This window comes from Cheilinus undulatus, linkage group 8 (genome assembly GCF_018320785.1).
Source record: "Cheilinus undulatus linkage group 8, ASM1832078v1, whole genome shotgun sequence".
NCBI lineage: Eukaryota > Metazoa > Chordata > Actinopteri > Labriformes > Labridae > Cheilinus > Cheilinus undulatus.
This window is the reverse complement of record NC_054872.1, coordinates 31,815,765-31,840,055: the sequence shown is the minus strand read 5'-3', so window position 1 is coordinate 31,840,055 and position 24,291 is coordinate 31,815,765. Positions and strand designations below refer to the sequence as shown.

The 24,291-nt window shown below is 40.8% G+C and overlaps 1 protein-coding gene across 1 annotated transcript; it reads left to right on the top strand.

The window, feature by feature from the left end:
• Window positions 1–636: 636 nt before the first annotated feature.
• On the top strand, window positions 637–19,593 carry cacng6b (calcium channel, voltage-dependent, gamma subunit 6b). The gene is made up of 5 exons (XM_041793913.1): window positions 637–682; window positions 5,329–6,034; window positions 13,552–13,626; window positions 17,380–17,517; window positions 17,594–19,593. Exons 2-5 carry the CDS (start codon window positions 5,671–5,673, stop codon window positions 17,812–17,814), a joined length of 798 nt encoding a protein of 265 aa, XP_041649847.1. The 5' UTR covers window positions 637–682; window positions 5,329–5,670; the 3' UTR covers window positions 17,815–19,593.
• Window positions 19,594–24,291: the final 4,698 nt, after the last annotated feature.

The window sequence follows — 24,291 nt, the reverse complement described above, 5'->3', positions numbered from 1 at the left end:
CGAGCAGAGGGCCGGGCCACGAGGAAAGCTTTCCACAAGACCGGGCTGAAATCTCTCTGGACCCTGTTCAGTGAGGAATGAAATAAGGGGCTGCACTTTCTTATTTTCTTTTCTTCTCATGTTTGAGGCAGTCCATCTGCCTCAAACATTAGTCACTATTTAAATTCCCTCTCTCTATCATCCCTTCTCTACTCTATATAATTCTCTGTGTCAGACTCTTACTTTCCTCAAAGTATCTTGTGTTGCTGTAAAACGCTATCCTGCTCCCTCACTTATAAACACAGGCTCCTCCTTAATGTCATTAACAGGTGGCTGTCCAAAATAGACACACACACAGAGCAAAGCAGCTACCGATGAATGTTTTCAATCATGCTGGCAGGCCCTGAGGTCATGTAATAAGACCACCCTGCAGCCCTCCTGAACACTGATTGAAATTCAAACGTGAGTACAAAAAGGTTAAGTTTGTGCACAAGCCGCAGGTAAAGTCTTGAGGGCACACATTAAATCATCAACACTGGAAACTGACCAGTCTGCAGCCCCCCCCTCCCTTGTTATGCTCACTTTCCATAACTCTCACACGCCTCCCTCCCCCTTCTCTCTCTAACTCTCCCATCAGCGCTCTCCCCCTCTATTAAGTTTCAAGCTTCTTTTACTCCTGAACTGAACAACACACACCACACAGGTCAGATTTATTCTTTTTTCACACTCAAGTGTATAAGTGTGTTTGTTTCTTTTTTATCTGCCTTCATGTCACATGTTGCTGTCTGTGTTGACATAGTTTTATAGCATAAAAATGCACTGTGTGTTGAACTTTAGGATCATTTATGCTCATAACTTCCAGCGTTTTACTGCAACTAATAAACAATCATGTTGGTTACACAGGATGAATACAGCTGTATAAAGTCTGCATTTGGCCTAGTGTGTATTTATTAGTAAGGATGCAACATGATGAAGCTTTGTAATTCTATAACCAACTTGTCCGTCAGCAGCTGAAGTCTTGATATCCTCAAGTATCTTCAAATTTGCAGGACTACTTAATGCATTGTAGCTTAATGCCTTTTCTTTCATGGTTGTTTCCTGATTTTTAAAGAGGATAACTGTTAGGGTTAGGGAGCATAAGAGTCTTGTAATATCTTAAGGAATTTGATTAAAGTTTAATGATTGATTTAGGCAAACTTTATATTTGTCCTGGAGCTTCCAATCTTATTTGAACCACTAGATCAGTATTGCCATCTTTACATTGAACCACACTATGAAAATGCCTCTCACTTGTAAGAGGTGAGGTAAGCAGTTTAGTTTCACTGCACACTTTCTTGTTTTTTGGGTTCTCTTTTTAGAGTTGAATACCTATTTATTCATCAAAGTTGGGGGAAAAAAATGTGTGTGGTGTTTAAAAACTGTAAAATAAAGATCAAACATCCTACATGCACACACTTGCTGCCTGCGTACATGATGCCACTGTGTACACACTGTACACGTGCAAAGCCTGCCGTGAGCTAAGGTTAGCAAGCCAGATGCAGATGCAGCAAAAGCTAGTGTGTTTTGGCTACAGTGCTCACAAGGCTCCTCAACTCTTTCCCATGCATTCGCCCCAGACTTCAATGCTTTCATGTGTTGGGGGGAGTAAAGCCTGTACTGCCTTACCATTACACCAACAGGGACTGTAATGGCATTGCATTCAAATACATATACTTTAATATGGAGCTGGCTTCAAGAACATTTTCCTGGAAGGATTTCCACAAGATTTTGGAGTGCTTCTTTTTTTTTTTGTAAAGATTTATTTTTGGGTCTTTTCATGCCTTTATTTGAAAGAGAAAGGACAGGGGATAGACTTGGAAACAGGGAAGAGAGTGGGGAGAGACATGCAGTAAAGGGCCTCAGGCCAGATTCGAACCCCGGCCACCCATGCACATTCGTAGCACCTTACCACTTGACCATCTGCCCACCCAAGATTTTGTAATGCTTCTGTGGGAATTTGTGCCCATTCATTCTGTAGAGGATTTATGAGGTCAGAAGCTGATGTTTGATGAAAAAGTCTGGTTCACAGTCTCCATTCTAGTTCATACCAAAGCTGTTCGATGGGGTTGAGATCAGGGCTCTGTGCAGGTCAGTCAACTTTTTCCACACTTAACTCATCAATCCATGTCTCTATAGTCCTTGCTTTGTGCACTGGGCTCTTCCCAAACTGTTGCCACAAAGTTGGAAGTGTAGCATTGTCCAAGATGTCTTGGTATGCTGAAGCATTAAGGTTGCCCTTCAGCAGAGATAAGGGGCCTAACTCAAACCTTGAAAAATAGCCCCATACCATTATCCTTCCTCCCCACAACTTTACAGTTGGCACAATGCAGTCAGGCAGGAAAAATTCTCCTGGCATCTGCCAAAATAGGTTCACCCAATTGCCAAACAGAGAAGTGTGATTTGTTACTCCACAGAACACGTTTCCACTGCTCCACAGTCCAGTGTGGCATGCTCGGCATTGGACCTGGTGATGCGAGGCTTGAATACAGCTGCTTGGCCATGGAAGCCCATTCCATGAAGGTCCTGCCGCACAGTTTTTGTGCTTACATTAATGTCAGTAGAAGTTCAGAACTGTTCAGCGATGGAACTAACAGAGTTTTGGCAACCTAAGCACCATGAACCTTAGCAGTTGTGATCTTTCGTGGTCTTCCGCTTTGAGGCTGTATCTGTTTTTCCTCAACACTTCCACTTTCTAATAATATTACTTCACTTGACTGTGGAATATCAAGCAGAGATAACATTTCATAAACTGTCTTATTGCAAAAGTGGCATCCATCACAGTACCACACTTGAAGTAACTGAGCTCTTCTGAACGACCCATTGTATATCACAAACGTTTGTAAATGGAGGCTGTATGGCTAGGTGCTTGATTTTATACACCTGTGACAACATTCTGATTGAAACACCTAAATTCAACAATCAACAGGTAGGGTACTTTAATCCATACAGTGTAGCTTGTTTCATCCAGTCAACCTTGTAATCGATGACTAACTGTGACTAAATGGTTGCTATTATCTCATATGTAACTGCATTCATATGGCAGGCCACAGTGACTTGAATCCGACTTTTTTGACCCATATCTAGTTTTCATGACAGTCTTAACAGCACAAGTCATATGGAAATCTTATTTTTTCAATTCTGATTTTGACCCTTCATATGTGTATCCATTAAAGTGAATGGAAGAGTCTGAGTCAGAGATAGCAGTTTTGCATCTGTACCATTTATTTTATTCACTTACCTTACTTACTTCACTTAACCTCACTTGGTTTTACCATTAGGCAAAAATAGTCAGTTGCCTAGGGCCTTGTGGTCCAAGGGGCCTCAAGTTATAATCATTATAGGTGTGCATCCAATATAAGGTATACATCTGAAATCACCTTCAGTGATTAAGACACTGTTACATTCTTTAAATAAATAGGCTATATTGTGAAAGTTACAGACTAAGAAACATTTCATAAACTAGAAAAGCACTCGGGCAGCGCAGACCTCCACCATTAGCCCTATCTCCCAATAGTAAAGAATCCGTGAAAAAAGTCCTGGATCCAGACGGTGGTCCAGATCACTCCCAAAATCTGATCAGTTCTTCCTTATGCCATTTCTGACATTTCCAGGTACTGTATGTCCTGTAGCTAATATAGCTACACTGGCTATATTATTAATTTTACTACACAAGCCACTGTAGCCAAGTTAACTTTACCAGCATGAGCGTTTGCAAACTTGGCTAACGCTAACATACCTATGTAGCTTACATAGCTGCTCTGGGATCTTAGCTTCAGCTACGTAGCTCTGTTATCAATAGCTAAGTTATCTTTAGCAACATGAGCTTTTGCAAACTTGACTAAAGTTAACATACCTACATCGCTTACGTAGCTGCTCTATGAGCTTAGATTTAGCAACATTAGCTATGTAGCTCTGTTATGTAAAGCTAAGTTAGCTTCAGCAGCGTGAGCTTTAGTAAATGTAGCTCAAGCTAACTGTGCTACTCAGATAAAATCAATACGCAGTTTACATAGTTACTTTGTGACCTTAGCTTTAGCTCCGTTGGCAGCTATATAAGCTAGCTGGCTACATTGGAATGTTTTCGTTTCATTTACCGTAAATAGACTATTTACTTAGTTGTATTTGATATTTTGTGATCTGGTTTTGCAGGTCAGGTTTTTAACTTTTAATATCCCAACCCTTACCATAATCCTCACCCTAAATGGAAGTTTAATCTGATTTTATTTTAGAAAGTTTCAGCGTGTATTTCCGTTCTGATATACACAGAGATAAACGACCTGTGAGTGTGGACAGGTCCATAAGTAAAAGCTTATAATTGCCTGAAGGAAGCATATTAAGTATATGGGTACTTTTTGATTTATTGTCAGCCTATTTAACCTCCTTTGCCATTGTGTCGTGAGGGAGTTAATGCTTTCAAGAAGTCATCTTGTTTTGATTATAAATTCAGTTCCAAACTCCAGATATAAGTGCTGCATTCTCTTCTTTATCTTAGTATGCTACAGAATACTGCAAACAAAGGTCCAGGGCTTAGTGGGTTCATGTGGTGCGTTGCCTATATATAAAACCTGTGATGCTGTCAGCACAAAGCTCTGAATTAAGCGATCCACCAACTGCTGCCGCTGCTCTCCTCACTGGCCAGCCTCCTGCACTCACTACGTGACCTGTTGGATCGCACAGAGGGGTTAATTACTGCTCCCCCCCTACCCTCATACCCCCCATACCCTGTCTGTCAGAGGGTCCAGACATGAATTATCACCTTTTATTCGCTTTGCACAGGGCACCAATGGCCCCTCACTCTCAGTTTGGAGAACACACACACATGCATGCTTTGAAGACTCAGGCATGGCTGCAGATTCAAAGTGGTCGACGTAATGCATGCTGGGAGGTATTTGTGGCATCACATCATCCCCTCAGATCAAAGGGGATCTGAGTTAAAGCCAGCGATAGTGTACCTGCTCGGGGAAAGGCTCTGCTGCAAACTCCTTTGGGGGAAATAGAGGGTGGGTGGTCCAGTCTGGCGCTGCAGTGTTATCTCTCACCTTGACCCCTGTGTCCACTGACTCCGCCTCCTCATTTAGCCCAATTGTTTCTTCGTGGGAAGCAAAATCTGCCTTTCAAGGAAACAACATATGGCTTATCTATTGTTGGCTGGGAGCAGTCATGTGGCTTTTAGAGAGGGATGACAGTAGATGCCAATAAAGCTTTTGGAAATTAAATATTACACTGGTGATGAAAGGGTTTTGCTGGTGTGAAGCATATGCCGGCTGCTCTTTCATCTTTGTTTCATCTTTTTTTCTTTTCCTTGCACAGGACTGATCAGAAAACAAAGATCGACTCTCCTTGTCTTCGCCTCCATACTCTCCAATTCTACAACTTCAAAAAACTCATCCACCTCCCACTTCATTCTGTCTCTATTCAAATCTCTGCCTAATTTCATTCTTTGACCCACATTTTTTACTTAATCCTGTGTTTACTTTGGCTGCATTTGCCAATCCATCTCAGGAAATTTGATTTTGACAGCTAACACTCCAGTTTTAGCTATTTCTTAACTTCCAATTCAGCCTCTGGAAGCTCAATTCCCCATTATTTGCCCCTCTAAATTTCCTCATCCTTCCTCCTGGTCCTCTCTTGTCCTGATCATTTGATATCAGCATGTGGTCCAACTTCTTTGTCCAGCAAGATGAGGAGGGTCGCATCGGGGTGGCCGGAGCGGGACAAGCCGGCAGTTTGGGAGGAATAAAAGGTGGCAGAGGACAGAGGAGGGCCCCAAAGATGAGCGACAGCCAGGAAGGCAAGATCAAACTGGCTTTCTTTGTGGCTATCATTGGTGTGACCTTGACAGTGTTGGGCATGGGGACAGAGTTTTGGGTGGAGCTGGCCCAACCAAAGAATTTCAGTGGCAACCAGACCTGCCAGATGGCCCATTATGGCCTGTGGAAGGGCTGCATCCGCACCCTGTGGGTGGCTGACATAGACCCGGAGAGGACAAGCTGCGGCCCAGCTGAGCTACCTGGAGGTGAGACTCATGACTGCTGTGTCTGTGTTCATCTGTCTGTGCTCTCTGTGTTGTCTGGGAGGTGAGCAGGTGAGCTTTCTGGAGGGGTCTGCATCTGCTTTGTTTCTCCTGCGTGCCTCTCTGTTGTATAAATTGCCCGGCCGTGCAAGTCAGCCTTCAGGCTTCCTCCACACTGCAGACAACGGCTGTCACGATACCAGAATTCTGAACTTTGACACAATACTAGCAAAAATCAAACAATAGTGATACATTTTATTAACCTTGCAAAGCAGATGGATATGCACGTTTCCTTGTTTCTCACTGGCAGATCCATCTCACAAAGCTCCCATCTGAACTATTTGGGCCTGGTTAGAAAGTGACAGGACCAGTCAGCGACGAGGGGCAGTACTTCGGGCACAGCAAAGTCGTGATGTAAGCAAGCAGTGAGAAGAGGCCAGTGCAATTATGGCAGAAGAGTTGAGTGTGGATGCTGCTAAAGCGCCAGTTTTATCAGAACTTGACAACATTTCTTTGTTAAAAGAAGAACAAAGAGCAGCAGTGAGTTGTAGACATGTCGTGTACTGACATGTCTACACGCGCCCCTTGGTCACAGCAACATCACGTGTTTTGTTGCTCTGATTGGCCCTTAAAGATGTGACAGAACACTCATCCAATCACACTCCAGGTTTTTTTCAAAGCCTCTGCCCTTTCTCAAACACTTAGTATTGAAGGTTTTCCAGACACATATGTGAAACAATCCATCTGGCGTGTCAGGCTAACATTTTATGACATGCCAACAAAAAACAGGAAATCAGTAATAGGTGATTACTTGTTTTCAATTATCAAAAACTGCAGGTGACCTCCTGCATGCTGTCTACATCACAAAAAAACAAAGTTTTTTTGTGCCCCTAGTTTTATATGGCTTTGTATGTTGGCGTATTGCATTCACTTGAAAATAATAAAAAAAAATCCTTCTGTTTTTACGACATAACTATCTCGTAAAACAGGATTTTTAATTTATTTTTGAATTTCCTGTTTTTACGAGATATTATCCTGTGAAAACAGAATTCGATCAGACTTAGGGACAGAGAACTGTTACGGGAGCAGATGCAGATATTCCTGAGACATGATCATGTGGATGAGTTTTCACGCAGATGCTATTTGTATGGCTCAAGCAATTATAACCAATGCATAGAGAACTGGTGGGGCTTTTTGAGGAAACAATATGCACTGGAACAACATCTTTCAGGATTTGAAAGATTCTGACTACTTCTTAACCCCGCACCTCTGATTACTGGCTGATAAATGCCACAACCAGTCATACAGGAGAGCGTCGGGGGGAATGCTGTTTTTATGAGATAGTATCTCGTAGAAACAGGAAAATCAAAAATAAAATTCCTGTTTTTACGAGATAGTATGATGTAAAAACAGGAATTTCAAAAATAGATAAATTCCTGTTTTTACGAGATAGTTATGTTGTAAAAACAGGAGGATTTTTTTTTATTTTCAAGTGAATGCAATACGCCACCGTAGATTCATCCTTCTGCTGTGAAACTTTCTCATGAATTAAATGTAGTTGCTTAAGTTTTTGTTTTTCAATGCTATTGTTTTTTCAGTTTCAAATGTAGTATTAAAAAGTGCCAGTGGTTAGAGAACCCGTAACCCTTCTGGAGACCCCCCCATACTAGTTTGTGTGGATTATGCAACTTTTTAACATAATTATGAAATATTTCATTTCATTTCAACAAATTACTAAGTTATGACTTCTAAAAGAAAGTGAATTCAAACTTTTGATTCTGAGTTTGTTGTTTCAAGCATTGTGTTCACACTGACAGGACAGCACTTCCTGCAGTCAGGCCTGCCCATAGATTTGGCTGGGTCCCTGACAAAGCAAGAGAAGGAGCCCTCAGTAGTGATTTACTGATAATATCAATGCATGTATGTTGGAAAAGTAGCATTGTGCTAGCATCCTTTTTGCCCATTTTGATCATCTTTCACTATTTGTTGCATCCATTTTTGCCACTTTAAACCAATTTTTCCACTTTCAACACAGGTTTGCTACTTTTGCCCATTTTTGACACTATTAACCCACTTTTGACACTTTTTTCTCCACTTTAAACCCATTTTTTCCCGCTTTGAACCTATTATTTCTACTTTAATCCCATTTTTGCTACATAATACACATTATCCACTTTAAACCCATTTTCTTAAACTTAAATCCATTTTATGCCACCTTTAACCTATTTTTGTTCCGCTTAAATAAAAATGGTTTACATTTGAAGGTGTTTATACTGAGGCATATATATAGGCTTTTGTCTTTTGCTCAATTTTGCAACTTCTGTCCATTTTGCCACTATAAACCCATTTTGCCTCTTTAAATCAATTTTTGCCTATTTTTAACACAATTTTCTCTACTTTAAACACAGTTATTTCCAATTTGAACCAATTTTTATTCCATTTGTACCTAGTCTTTCTACTTTAAACCAAGTGTTACCATGTTCACCACCTTTTTTTATTTAACTTTAAATCAAAAATGTTGCCCATTAACCCATTTCATTCTGTTTAAACAAAAAATGTTCATATCTAAAGAAGGGGTTCATACTTACGCCTAAAAATATGTATTTGTTAACCCTCTCCAAATCTTTTTCAACATTCTTTTGCCTTTTAGCCAAATTTTGCCACGTCTGCAAATTTTGCCAATATAACCCCTTTACTTTCTTTGTCTATTTTTCCATTTTGATTAAATTTCACTATTTGGTTTGCATTTTTTTTTCGATTTAAATCTTTTTTTGGCCACTTCAAACATTTTTTCCCACTTTAAATCCATTTTTTGCCACGTCTGATCCATTATTTTTTAACAAAAGGGGTCTACATTTTGCTATATACCAAAGCATAAATTACAAAAAATATTTGTTACATTGATAAGAGTGGTTTTTATTCAGGTAAATAATAAAACATGGTTTTCACAGCTTAACATAACAATGCACTGTGATTTTGCTGATCTCCACTGGCCCCAAATTTGGCTTGGCCCCAGAAAACTCTCCCCTTTATCGCCCTTATGGGTGGCCTTGCCCACTTTTTTCTTTTACTTTCCAAAGGCTCAGATATGTTTTAAGCATTTTTTTTTTCCATTTGAAACCCTCATAGCCCTGCTACCATGTGGCAAAGATAGACACGCCCACACACTTTGAAGGCAGGTGGGAGAAAAGCAGAAACAAAGGAGAAGCATCAGCTTTTTAAAACCAAAGAAATGACTTTGTCTGGTTTAAAAAAATCTTCAGGAAAAGGAGAACCCAAACAACTCTGGGCGGCTTCTAATGGAGACACTATGGGGTGTTTGGGTGAATGCGGCCAAAAAAAGCTTTGCTTTGCTCTGAGAGACTTGAACTTGGACATCTACGCTCAACGTCACACATAAACCCTTATAGGGGACTAATAGAAAAGGGTTAAAAAGAGTCATCAAAAGGCTGCAAGTTGTTGGCATCATGGAAGCCGTGTATTGCATTAATCGCCATGTTTTTTCTTTGCCTTTACTGCTGATGTGAAACCAGAGGGAGCAGGCAGAACTAACGTGATGAATCCCCTCTGGGAATATGCAAACATCTGTAGGTCTTTAATCCAAGCTCATAATGGACTGAGGAAAGCTATATAAACACTTCATGTTACAAGACAACAAAAAACATCCCACTCACAATCTTCAAATATTTGAGCAATGTATTTATGATTTATGATCTACGTTTAAAGCCATTTTTGCCTGCTTTTATGAACATCCGGTGTAATCTTGGAGAGGGATAGGGAGAGGATAGCTGTGTAAGAGGAGCTGCCTGCGTACATATGTATCTAGGTCATCCTACAGATAATGTGCAAATAGAATCATTAAAGAATACGATGCTGTGGAGAAGAGCACATGCAGGCCAAAGGAAAGCTGTTCTCAGTACTTTCACTATTGTGACAACATAGCAGCATGCAGGTTCTGCACATGTAGCACCACACATTATTATCTTTGTAAGGCGTTACATCATCAGCGTAATGAAACTTTATTTTTATGGTTTGCCACTAAGTTCATCATCTTTTGTTGTAGACACAGCACAGAAAGGCAACAGTGGGCAGACCATAGGCTTATTCTGATAACGTATATGTATTTTTGAGCAAGGCTGTCAAAATTCATGATGCATCTTTGCCCTTTACCTCCCAATACCATTTTTTTAAACAGTACAGTCTACATTATTTTAAGAACAAAGGAAGAAACTCCACCCCCATCTATTTCACAAGACACGCACATAGGAAAGCTATGAATCCATCAGAAGATCAACCCCACTAATATTTTGGCAACATTTTGATATTTGCTTTTCAATAATAGCTTTTTGATTGCCATATGGTGTGGATGGTATTATTGTTTGGATTTCTGTATCTGTTTATAATCTCTGTGTTTTTTAGCCTCAAAGTAAAGCACATTGAGCTTTCCTGTAATGAAATGTGCTTTATGAATTAAATTGCTATTGCTAAATGCTGATTGTTATAGATCTCAGACGCTCCCCATGCAGACTACTATGGCGGGACACTGCATCTGTCAGAAAGGAAATGCATGCTAAAGCTTTCATAATAAAATCAGATTAAACATCTTGCAAGGGTTACAGTAAAGGTAAGAACACCAAAAGTTAAAAGTCAAAAACCTGACCTTGAAAAAGGTCATATAAAATGTTTGACAAAGCTGAGTAAACAGTTTGCTTACATGGAAAAATCTCTTCCTGGATGAAAACACGCTTGGAGCCATGTTAGCCACATGGATAACGTAGCTAATGTACTGTAGCTAAATCTAAAGCTAACAAATCTACATTAGCTTCATAAGCTACAAAAGCATCATAGGAAATGTTGCTAAATGTAAAGCAAATCTGTGTTAGCTAAGAAAACTAGTAATGTAACTTATTTACATGATTAATGTATTTAAAGCTTAAGAAAACAAAGCTATGTTAGCTACATAAGTTATGTAGATAACTTATTTACATGACTAACATAGCTAAAGCTTAAGCAAACAAAGCTATGTTAGCTACTTAAACTATGTAGGTAACTTACTTACATAACTAACGTAGTTAAAGCTTAAGAAAACAAAGCTAGGTTAGCTACTTAAACTATGCAGGTAACTTATTTACATAACTTAAGTAGTTAAAGCTAAAGCAAACAAAGTTACATTAACTACATGGACAACATAGCTACATAGCTAATGTACTGTAGCTAAATCTAAAGCTAGCAAATCTACCTTAGATTCATAAGCTACAAAAGCTACATAGGTTACATAGCTAAATCTAAAGATTACAAATCTTTGTTGGCCACGTATACTATATACGTAACATACTTACATAATGTAGTTAAAGCGAAAGAAAACAAAGCTATGGTAGCTACATTAGATTATGTATTAGCCTAGCCTGGCGGGGGTTAGTGCTAGCTCTGGTCAGGGCACCTCACCCAAACTCTGCTTCCCTCACCCTCTTGCTAAGCCTGGGTCTGTTGAAGTTGGCAATGCTGTTTTGGCTGTGAGAGCCATGAGAAAGGTAGGTAAGAAAGAGAATGTCTCCCAGTTGGCATGACAGGCAGTGTGAGCATGGAGTAAGCTGGCTCTGGGACGCTAGAGAGCCTCTTCCAGCCCTCTGAAGGTGGTGTGGGACTGACTGAATGAAACTCCGGTGTAGGCCCATTCCCACTTGACAGCTCTGTCGAAGTGTTGGCTTCTTGCTGCCCAACTGCCCGCACGGTTGACTTGTGGAGGCAAATAGTAAGGATGTAACTGAGTTTAGGGGCTTCTTTGCTGAGCACTTATCCCTTCTGTAGAGCACAAGTATCTTGTGCTTGCTTTAAATGCTACATTTGCTAAAGCTAGACCCGTTTTGGAAGTAGTCATGCCACCAGTAGCTTGCTTTAGCTTCATTAGATAATTAAGGCTCATTTAGCTACATTGGACTCTTGTGGTATGAAAACACTGGTCAATATTGTTTGATTAAACAAAGTATCCTATCAATGTTTAAAATTCTGAATTCTTTGTAATGACCTGATGGATTACGAAGGCTTATAGCAGTACCGATGGTATTTAATGGGCAGAACCAGTAGAAGCCAGGACCGACCATGGCCCCCTGAATTCTGACTGCCCTCCCTAAAATCCTTAAGATGACTGGCTATATGCCCTTTCAGCCATTAACTAGCCATTTAAGCATACCCAATAATTAAGCATATCTTAACCCATATTGGTTTTATTGACTTTACAATCTTCAGGATGAGGCATATGAAAGTGGCCCCACCATCCTTATATATTTTCAGTGGAAAAAGTTTGGACACCCCTGCTTTAGAGGGAGTTCCCTGAAGGAATCACTGCCGATATTATCCAGCAGAGATTCACATGCATCCCACATTTATAAAAACGCCATTCAACCACATTGTTTTTCCCATCCAGGCGTCAAGGACTAATTCATCTTCCTGTCATAGCAGATATAAATCTGTGCCTCTGAGATGCTTTTGTTAGTGTGTGAGAGCAGCCAGTATGCTTCTGACAATCCTCCTCGCTTGTCCCTCACACTGTTGGCCCACGCCGCCTGTCGCAGATGGCCGTGGGCTTGTCATGTTTGGAGAAAAACAACTGTTTTTGCCATCTCCGGGTCTCTGTTTTCACATCCCTGTTTACTCGCCCCTGGCTCCCGTCCCAGCATAAAACGCTGCCCGCCGCTGATGCCGGCCGGGCCTGTCATCTCGAGACCAGCTATCCATCTTCTCTGCCTGCTGGATGACGGCTCAATGATTATAACCTCGGCAGGGGAAGCGAGAGCAAAACACTGTGATAGCATAATGTGTTAAAGGGATTAGTAGGCTGATAAATGATTTGTCAGCTCCAAAAATGTTCGACACTAACATATTTGTATGTGAGATTGTGTTGTGTGTGCATGTTGCTGTCTTGGACCACAGAATATTCAGTGGGTGAGAGTCATCACTATGCGCCTGTGAAGCCAAGTGGAATCTGACTACTTCACAGTTTTTGTCTAAATATAGAGGGAGGAAGGGGACAGACAGGGACTGAGGGAGATTGTGGGTCTAATGCAGTATTAACCAAGCCCTCTGTGTATCCTCCCCCCTTTTGACATCTCCTGCTCCCCTCACCTCCTTCTCCATCTGTGTCTCTCTTCCCCTTCACTTACCACCCCTCCATCTGCCCCTGATTTCCTGCAAAGATCCCCCTTCACCATCCTCTCACCCCACTTATTTTCTCTCCTTCCCTGTTTCTATCCTCCATCTGCCCCTTCTCCTACCTTACTTCCACCTTCAGTCTTTCACCATCTCTCGCCCTCTCTGGCGGCACCATATGTGCAGTGCTGGGCAGTGTGTGTGGGGAGGGGGTCTTCCAGCTAATGCTCAACACTTGGATATAAATAGGAATGATGCCTGGAAGGACAGGGTGCATGGATGCATAGGAGGCACATAGCAGGAGGCCAGCAGCCATCCATAGGAGTGGTATGGTCTCAGTATGGGCCTAATGTCTGCTTTTCCTTTTCCTACAGAATCCAACTGCACCTACTTCAAATTCTTCACCTCTGGGGAGAACGCAGTCATATTCAAGAAGACAACAAACAAAAGTGAGATATTACACTCGCCCCTCACAGTCACACACTTACAGTCACACTGCAGCAACTATCAATAAAGATCTTCACTTTGGTGCTCAGAGGGCCAAGCCACTGCTGCTTTTTTGCATGCTTCAGCCCATTAACTTCCACTACCACCCTTCTCCCAAAGCAAATCATAAGCAATCTGGCTGATTAATGTGCTTACTTAAGTGTTCAGGTAGCTGCTGCTTTCATGCAGGTTGGAGTTGGTCAGAAATTTTTTAGCACAGCCTGGTTAGAGAGGCCTTTGGTGCATTGTGTATAAAAATGCACAAAGGAAACATCAGTCAAAGGCACTGGTTGTGTTAGGAGGAGCATCCTTCAAAGCCATGGTCCTCAACCTGCGGTCTGGGACCCTTTTGGGGGGGCATTAGCGATTTCTGGGGGGATGTTAGGCTCTGTCTGCTCTGGGCATTAAGGTGGGATAAAGGGGAGAGCTTTCTGGGACCCAGCCAAATGGGGGGAAGTGTGGAAAATCATGCTCCACTGTAAGTTAATCTGTGTTTGACAAAGTGGACTTTCCCAGGCTATTTGTCACTTAATGGCATTAAAGTTTCCATCTTTTTTAATAACTATATTTTAAGTATGTTTAGTTGACTGCTATGTTAACCATTAGGTCCCAAAGATAGCACAAACCACCATACCATCCCAGGTCTGATTGTGATTAGTGTTATATTTAGTAGATAATTCCATCTCTGCTAAATGCAGGGTGATATAGGAATGACAGACAAACATGGTTGAGAAATCAATACCTTTTATTAAAAGCTTCTTTTTTGTAGTTTTACACTTATTATAAACAGGTTCATTTCCTTTGTCTACAAACAAACATACCTGTCGCAGGAATCAGGTGGGGTTGTCTCGTCTTTCCTTGCCTCTTAACCTTTCTATGATGTCACTGATGCCCTCTTGGTCACTACCGTGTCTGGGGGAAGGCTGTGGACAGAATTAATGTTTATTTCTTATATATATGTTTTGTTTAGGGAGAATAGGGCATGTTGTGATGTGTTCAAGTACCGTGGGGAACTTGATGATTTATCAAAGTGGTTTTATTTATGTGTTATTTTCCTGTTAAATGAGGATTTGTGTGCCTTACCCTGTAGGGAGGATGGTGAAGGCTAAGTGCTGGGAATATGAGAGGCATGCCTCCATAAAGGCAGTTCACACTGAGCAGCAGGGTGAGGAGGTGTGGATAAGAAACCAGGATTCATGCTGTTATTAGTTTATTCAGCCTCAGTTTAGTATGTTTATAGTTTTGTCAGCATGTTTGTTATTTTTTCCATGTTTCCTTGGTGCTCTTGTGAATAAATGTCAACTGATGGGACCTTCAACACCGCTTCAAGAGTCTGCCTCCTACTTTACCATAAACCCACTGGCTACACTATCCCACACTGTATAAGCATATTTCGTATTTGACTTGAATAATAATCATTTCTATTAAAAAAAATATTGATCTATGTTGTAGTAAAATATGACCTTTTTCAAAAAATAAACCTTATTTCTTACATCACAGTTACTTTTTTGGTCATGTGCAAAATGTAGATGGGTACATTGACTAAACCACTTGAAAAGTCAGACTTCAAAACTTAGTCATGATGTACGCAAACATCAGGATGCCAGAGAAGACAGAAGAAGGAACTTAAAAAACTTTAAGGCAAAAATAACCGAATAAGTGCAATAAGAGGCAAAAAGGTGAAAATAGGCTAAATTGGCCTAAAATTGTGAAGTGGTAACAGAGTGGCAAAATGTGTTGAAAGTGGCAAAAAATGCATTCAAAGAAGCAAAGATTGGGTCAAAAGAAGGCAGAAACAGTAAAAAAAATGATCAAAAATGGAATGTGTAAAAATGACAAAGATGGGTTAAATGTGTAAAAAAAATAGGGGAATGTGGAAACAATGGGTTACAGAGGATGTAATGAGCAAAAAAAAAAAGGCAAAAATGGGTTTTAATTGACTTTTATCGCAATATTTTGTTATTTGCTTTCACATTGAGTGAAAATATGATGTATTTATAATTTTAGTTGTTGATACAATGCAATGCACTGTTCATGCTCATTAAAGATTGAGTTGAGGAAACCTTTGACCATGTTCAGACTCAATGAGCTCAACCTCGCCATCGAGAGGGGGCGCCACAGACAAAGCTAGCCTACTGAAGAGGAAAGACTGTGCACCCGCTGCAGCCAACAGAAGTTGGAAACAGACCTGCACCCTCTAACCACCTATTCTTTGTACAGTGACATCAGAGACAAGTTTAATTCCCAGCAAGAACAATGAACAGAAACGTCCATATCTGCTGGGTGGAGTGCAACAGTTTTAATTTCAACATATTTAATCATAATTTAAAATTAAACCGAGTGTTTGATATCAATTATACTTTTTCTGCTTTTATTTTATTATGAATTTGTACATTCCTCTGTGCTAATAAAGCTAATTGAATTGATTGCCCGATCACATTGAACACCTGCGGCTGAGATAGGTATCTATGGGACAAGATGGGGCAAAGAGACAGAAGCAGAGCTAATGTACGCCCTGAGCTGAAAGTCAGCACAACACCCTTTACTAAAGACCATTCCCTGTTACAAGCAGGTCTTTATCAACTTAGTGGATCACTTCACTCATGGTGCAGAAGTGTTTAACATAAAAAAACAATAATAATCTACCAGAAATAAGAGCAAAGGAATCCCAACAGTGAACAATGTACAACAGACAACATCTGAACACATCCAAACACCATGCCCAAGGGCATGACGGGAAAACTCCACCCCAGTGGGCAGAGCTTAATTGAGTCTTTACAGAGTCAGACTAACACTGAACGGATCAATACTGTCAAATAACTCCAACACTGAAGACCTTCACTGCCTACCTAAAACATTTATATGGAAGTGATCGGCAGCCTCTCTGAGCTGCTCTTTGGCTTTTATAGGTTATAGAGAAACGTCAGTCTGTTTCACCCACCTTGTGTTTATGATAAACTGTAATATCCTCACATAAGATTTAAAATCAGCATGTTAGCATGTGTCATTATTAGCATGTTAGCATTTGAATTTGCAGACCTTAAAGCTGCAAGCATGACTTTCATTCAGCAGTGTTGTTTGTCTGTGTTGAATCAGTAGTAATTACTACAATCCGCATCGTTAGAACTAAATGAACCAAACACTACTATGAAAACCCACATTGTGTTTACTGTGAGGATCAATCATATCAAGCGAGTTTGAACTCAGCAGGTTTAGTCATTCATCTGACTGTGACACACTAACACTCTCAGAATGAGAAGAAGCATTCAAAAGTGTAGCTGGACCAAAATGAAACTGTTAATAGTCTTTTTATGTTGATGCTCTCCACATTAACAAACCCCAATGAGGAGCTTGTGTCTGTTGTATTTCAATGAATGAAATGATTACAATTTCTGTGTGATGTGGAGACAAAATTAATCAGTACCGGCGCTAGCTGCTGAGAAACGCTGAGCAGATTTCTGGGTTGCACCTGTTCAAGTGTATAATGCCAAAACCGTCTGTTTTAAAGCGGGCCAGCGTGGGAAATGACACCATTCAGTGTCGGTTTGAACTTTTACTCAGTAAAACTTTGTGATGTCTGATTCTACTAGGTGACCACTTTTATTTCTGTAGATTTCTCACTATAAATGGCTCCTTGTGCCACTTGAACAAAACATTTTCCAGACTTTAAATCTGAGCTTTTATCTCATTTGTTTTCTTTCTGCCTTTCTTCACAGATCTGACCCTAGCAGCTGCTATTTTGGCTCTTCTGAGTCTGACCATGATGGTGATGGGCTCCATCTGTATTGCTATGTCCCTCAGCAAAGGAGTGCCCTTCTTTCTCAAACCAGCCTCTTTCTGCTTCATCCTGTCAGGTGAGACGTCAATACACTGAATAGCTGAATGATTAATTTATTTTGGTCATCACTTCTCATTTCTCTCTCCATGCAGGTGTGCTGGTCCTCTTCTCAGTCCTGGTGTTCCATCAGTCCGTGCTGGCCCTGCTCTCCAGTGATCACTCTGTTCCTTTACACCATGAGCTCTCCTGGTCTGTGGCCTGTGTGGGCTCAGCTGGAGGAATCCTTATCCTAGGCGGTTTCCTTTTCATCCTCCTCGCCCTTCCTTTCAGTCCCTGGCAGAAATGCTTGCCACACAAGAATAGTGCTACCTAGCATTAAATGCTGAAGTACGGTGTTTTCAGTGTCTTGTTTGAGAGCAGGTGGAAGAGCCCCTTTCCTGAGGGCTGAGCCTTGACTTGCTCTTGGATTTGAGTTTGTCAGATATGTCATACAAGGTCTTAATCACATGTTTGAAGAGAAGGTAAGGACACACTTGTAAAGCCTCTGAAATGTTATCTTTCCTTGAAAAATAGGTTTGGGGTTTTTGGTTGCTAGATGAAAGGAGCAACAAAGATAATGTTGATTTTTTTTAGATTGTGTTGTATTTACTAAGATATGTATCATGCTTGATAGCCTCCTGAATGGCCACACATACATCTAGTTTTTCTGCTACCTCCAGAAAAGAGATTTTTACACTTGGTAAATATAGGAGCCCATTTCTGCCAAAACATGAAAAGACAGACTGAAGTTCATATTCTGAATACAGTGGTTCTTAAACTTCACCTGCTGCCCCCTCCCTTTGGCAGATGAAAATATTTTCAGCACACTGTCAATCATGATTTTTGCAAACCAAGAGCTATTTTTTTTTAGAATTGCCCATATCATAAAACTTCAAAATGTTGTAGAAGTAACAACAATCATTGCCTGAACAGAATTTAACATCTGACCCTGAAGGTGAAAAAGTCCCTGAAAATAAAATCTTGAACATCTTTTAAGAAATAAACAGATTTTACATACTGCATGCAACATTTTAACCAAATCAGTGCATGATGCTGATATGGAGGGTCCTCTAAAATACACCCAAAATATTTTTTCTCCAATGAATTTTAATGTGTTGCCTAGGGTTGCTCAATGTCACTGTAAATTACTGTCAACTTCTTTTAGGTGGAAATGGACTTCCATAGTACAAACACTATTTTGTTTAACCTTAATTTAATCAGGTTAGTCAACTAAACTTACAGTCATGTGCATATGTTTAATGAATGTAGGTTTCTAAGGATTCATCACAGGCCCGATATGCCACATCCAGCGGTAGGGGATGGACGCTTGACACATGTTGACACGCGTGTCGCTTGGCAGCCAAGGTCAAGCTCGATGGCATTTCTTTTGTCCACCCTTGGTGATTCGTTTTCCAGCCCTCTGGACAGATGATCACAGGCTCGTGGCAACCCTACTTCCTGCCCTGACTGTGCCACCCAGACTGTGCTTACTCACCACATCCACCCTTTACCTAGCCCTAAAGCTGCGGCCTTTGTTATTTTCTTCAACAATGCCTTGGTAATATGCAAAGACATCACGAGTAGGACAGGGGTTTTTGCCAATCCTCCTTGACACCCTCAGGCAGCTTACTCTACAAATCTATGCCTTACTGTCACCTCAGTTTTTGGCCCATGCCTAAGACTTATGCACACTACTTCAGTTTTCTTTAATGCTAACAATCAGTATGAAGGAGGTCCTGGTTGTGTTACTTTTCTCATGTGGGACGTGATGGTTATGAATGGAGTCTAGCTGATAAATAAGGGGCTTCTCGTCTTTATTTATGACTGTGTGTTTATTATTGTATGTGTGTGTTATAGCCAGTGTGTGACTTCAGTAAATCAGATGAGTGTATGTTTAATTAAATCAACTGTGAGAAGTGATTAAAATACCATTTTTATACCAGAGAATTGTATGGACTTTCTTTATAAAGCTCAACTTTGTACATAAAGTGAATGAATGAGTTTAATGAATGTTTACTTTTTATCTGTTTTGTTGTCTCCACTCCTTTTATTTACAGTATGTCTGCAGTAAAACACATAAATGTACAAACTGTGATGACAGGTTTGCTTTTCATTAAAGGGATTTGACATAAAGTACTCTCCTTCTTTATTCACTGACAGGACACTCAGCCTGCGCTCAAGCTTGACATTCACCCATTTTCACCCGTCCACTGTGTGACTCCTAACCTCGCTGCCAACCCCCCCTCAAACCCTCCTCTCTATAATTAAACCAGAGCTCATCGTAATGTGTCTCACTGCAAAGGTTCAGAAACCTTACCCTTGAATTTCAACTATGTACCCCTGCAGCCCATCCTCATACCTCTGCACCCTGTCCTGTGCTGTTCTCCCTGCTGTCTCCAGGGTTGAAAGGTCAAAACCTCCTCCAACCCCACCTCCAACTTGCCCCACCCTGCATGTACATCACACACATGCAGACAGACAAAAACCTGATCAGATCAGACAGCCTAATAACAACCCTAACACCCTGCAATAGGCATCCAGACAGTCACATACACTCACATGACCACACACACTGAAACTCACACATGCTTTTAACTCTCACTGGGCAGAAACTGAATCCACAGCATGATACACTATCCTGGTTGTATATTTAGCTGTTGATAGTTTGACTGAGACTGTTTTCAAAGTGGTGTACAACCACTTAGAGCATGTTTGTGAGGGGAATATGGAGGAAAAAAATCTCCAAAATACAAGAAAAACTGTTACCATTAAGAAATTATCACACTACTACTGCTTATGTTTTATGCTTTATATACTGCAATGATAAAGAATGGGGACAATAGTGGACACGAGTCTCTTGTGACTGAATCCCTTCTTAGATGGTAAGAGGAGGAATGATAATAGCAGGGTAAAAGATTTCCGAGTGCTAATCCTCAGGGTCCAGGAGCTCTGTGAGGAATCTCCGGCCCCTTGTCAGGGATATGACACTGCTTCCCTATGCCATAATGCATCACAAGTATCATCTCTCTCCTCTGGAGGGACTCCTCCTGCTCAATCCACAGTGGAAATATTCCAACTTTCCTCCCTAATCACACTGAGGTCGAGGAAGCCTGCACGGTGAGGCCTCAGCAGTGTTATACAATTGTATCATTCTGATGCAAAAACATGCAGGACATTGCAGATGGCCCCATCAGAACATAAGAAAAAAGATGTGTTCAGGTAGGCTGTTTGTCACAGAAAAGTTTACTGAATTAATTTTAAAGTTACTTTTCTCATTATCCTGTTTGGCAGATTCCTCCCATCTGTTACTACACATATATTTGCAAATATTATGTGCCTGAGGTCTGACAGTGAAGGTCGAAGTCTATTTAAGATCACAGCAGGATAAAGATGAGCTGTGAGACCTTGAGATTTAAGAAAATACAATGACCAATGTTTGCGCTTTCTTATAATGTTTGCCAACTTTACTGACTATATGCAGTTCCTCAAGTTCTGGGCTTCAGTTGCATTTTGATGTGACTGAATCTCACATTCAAATTTTCCTCAAAACTTTTAAACATCCCTCTGGTTAACTGTGCACAATGTAACCATTATAAGCCTTGAAAAACCATGCTGTTTACAAGTAGGAGATTTTACATTCAAACACATCATTATCATTGTATTTTTATGGATTAAGTTATCAGCATAACTTGAAATTGTTTATAAAATGTATGAGTGCTTTCAAAAGTTGTCTGCTACTCCACCATACACTGTAAATAAGCACTGGTGGTCTCAGGCTTCCACGTCACGCTGCACAGCACGTACAACATTCTGCACAGTGAAGGCCAAATCTCTACATCTTGTTAGAAGCAAAAAGCATATCTGTGAATGAAATTTGGCTTCAAAAAATGAAACAAACAAACAAACAAACAAACAAAACTCCTTAATGGCGAACTGAAGACAGATTTATTCTAAGTAATGTCGCTTACACATAATGTAAAATAAGTGACTGAAGAGACATTTACCCCTTTCAAGTAAGTATTCAGTAGATCAGTGGTTCTCAAATGGTGTGCAAGTGTGCCTTGAGGGAAGTCTAGGTGTGCCTTGGGAATTTGTATAACTGTACATTATTACTACAAGTATCCAGCAGCTAAAGATTCTGCAACCCATGGCCTAACTGCATGCAAGGGTCAGACACCACATTGGATCATGCCGCATCGCATGCTTAATATGCAATTCTCTGCGCTGTATATTGACTGGCTCCCCCCGTGTAAAAATATGACATCCCATGCATTTACTTTGAAAGTACAGAATTATAGCTGTGCTGCCTTTTACAGACTAGACTCTGATGGCTGTGAGCTACATTGTTTTGTCTCCATGTTAGCACAAGTCAGACCATAACGTTTCATATATGGATATGGATAATATCCATGCATCACACTCTCCACTTTGTAAAACAAGCCAACAAGTTTGGTGAGAGAGGAAAGTTGAAGAAAAATATGAATATCTTCTGGTAGGACACTCCTGGTGCCTTGTCATCCTCTTTGCAACCTCTTTACACCTCCGTGTTACTTGTCCATCTCAGTGCAAGCAACAGAGAGGAAAATAAGAATAGGGCAAAGAGGGGAAACCTTGTGTCACTGAGCTGCATTACACTCTGTCACTCAGAGGCTATCAGGATACCATTAAAGGAATCTCTGTAACCAGACTGATTTGCAGTTGGGACATGTGTTTAAGAGTAGATACACCTCTGGCTACAATCACAGCACTGAATCTGTGTGGATAGGTCTCTATCAGTCTCAGGTGTGCACATCTTGATGCATCTTTTTCTTCTTTGCAAAACTGCTCAATCTCTGTCAGGTTGCCTGAGGATGGGGTGTGAACAGCTCTTTTAAAGTCCAGCCACAAATTCTCTATTGGACTGTGTCCTTGTTGCACAGTCACTCTGTTTGTTAGGACGGCCTGATCTAGGCAGATTTACACATATGCCATGTTACGTCCATTTCTTAGTGATGGATTTAACTGGACTCCAGGGGCATGTTCAGTGCCTTGGAAAAATGTTATATCCATCCCTTGACTTACACATTTCAATAACCTTTACTTTGAGTTGCTTGGAGTGTTCTTTTGTTTTCATGGTGTAATGGTAACCAAGAAATTTGATTGACCAGTGACTGAACCATCTGGACACAGGTGTATAATCTTTGGTCAAAAAGCCAAATTATATTGACCATGATTAACTCATAAAGTAAAAAAGGTAACACATCCAATGGTGGTTTATAGGGGCTGTATTATAATGGTGAGCTTAGTCTGGTCTTTGTATGTCTGCTTGTGAGTGCCCTTGAGGTGACTCAGCTCATTTAACAGATTCACCTACATTTGCATTAAGTAGGTTGATTCTATTATGTTTCTTTCTGTTACCTAGAATGCATAATACCTAATGTCAACACTGCTACTTCCACTGTCCACAACAGTGAATGACGTAATTCTAGTGACACATCAGCAATATGTCAATAACAGTGTGCCCTACTGGCCATGGCAAATAAGATATTAAACAGACAGGGGCTGTGTCCTGACATACTGTAGAAACAGACACATAATCATTCCATATAGATGTATTTCTTTTCACCTGATCAAGTAAAGTCCAACATTCGCTCTTTTCAAACTTCCTTTTTGGTCTATACCAACAACTATTCATGCATTATTTGCACTGCTTATTCTGTTTGGGGTTGTGAGGGGGCTACAGCTATGTCATTGCCACAGGGTGCGAGGCAGGTACACCTTGGAAAAGTCACCAGCCAATCACAGGGTATACATAAAGACAAAAAAACAGCCATACTCAGACTCACATCTACTGTCAATTTAGACTCACCCATGACCTAACAAGCAAAAACAGAACTCATATAAAGTTCCAGTCAAGGGTGCTGACTGGCCAGTTGGTTGAACAGGTGCCCATGTGGAGAAGCACCCTTGATGCATGGGATTGATTCATAGACAGGTGTTGAATATTAGCACGTTGCTATAAACACTTACAGCAGTGCATCTGGGACCTGTGTATGATTAAATGTCACAGCATCAATGTTACTGTGTGTCCATGTCATATAAATGCTAAATAAATCAATAAATAAATTCCCAGGGTCAGCCCTGTTTGGTGCATGCCTTTTCCTCTCTCTTCAGCTGTCCTGTTGGAATAAAAGCAATAGGCTTAAAACATAATTTTATAAAAAACCATCAATCCTGGTTGAACCTAACCATCCACTCTGCAACGAGTTCTTGCTGCTCCCATCTGGCTGCAGACATGTCCTTCCAACAAGTCGGACTAACAGACTAAAAAACTCTTTGAACAGCTCAATGTGATATTCATCTACATTCTTTCTGATTTATTCTGTGTTTTATTCCATCTATTCTAATTTTTGTGAATGGTTTGTGTGGTACTGTTAGCTGTGAAGCAAATGCAGGGGCTCCCCCTCTACAATGGGGGACCTCAACCGTGGGGCAGGAAGTTATGTACATTACCCAAGCTGGAACCAGACTGACATACTGAAAGATGTTTATTTTACACTCACTGATAGATGTTACGGGGGACATATTATGCAAAAATCACTTTTCCAGGCTTTTCTAACCAAAATATGTGCCCCTGGTCTGTCTACAATCCCCTCAAGAAACAGACCCCCCACACCCCCCCACCTTTCAGAAAACGTGTACTAAAACAAGCTTTTCTCAAATTTTACCCTCATGATGTCATGCGGGGAGTTAGCACCACCCCCAGGTTTGGTTGGCCCTCACAACTTGTAAAAAGTTCCACCCTCCTCTCCTGACCCTCCTCTCAGCTGCC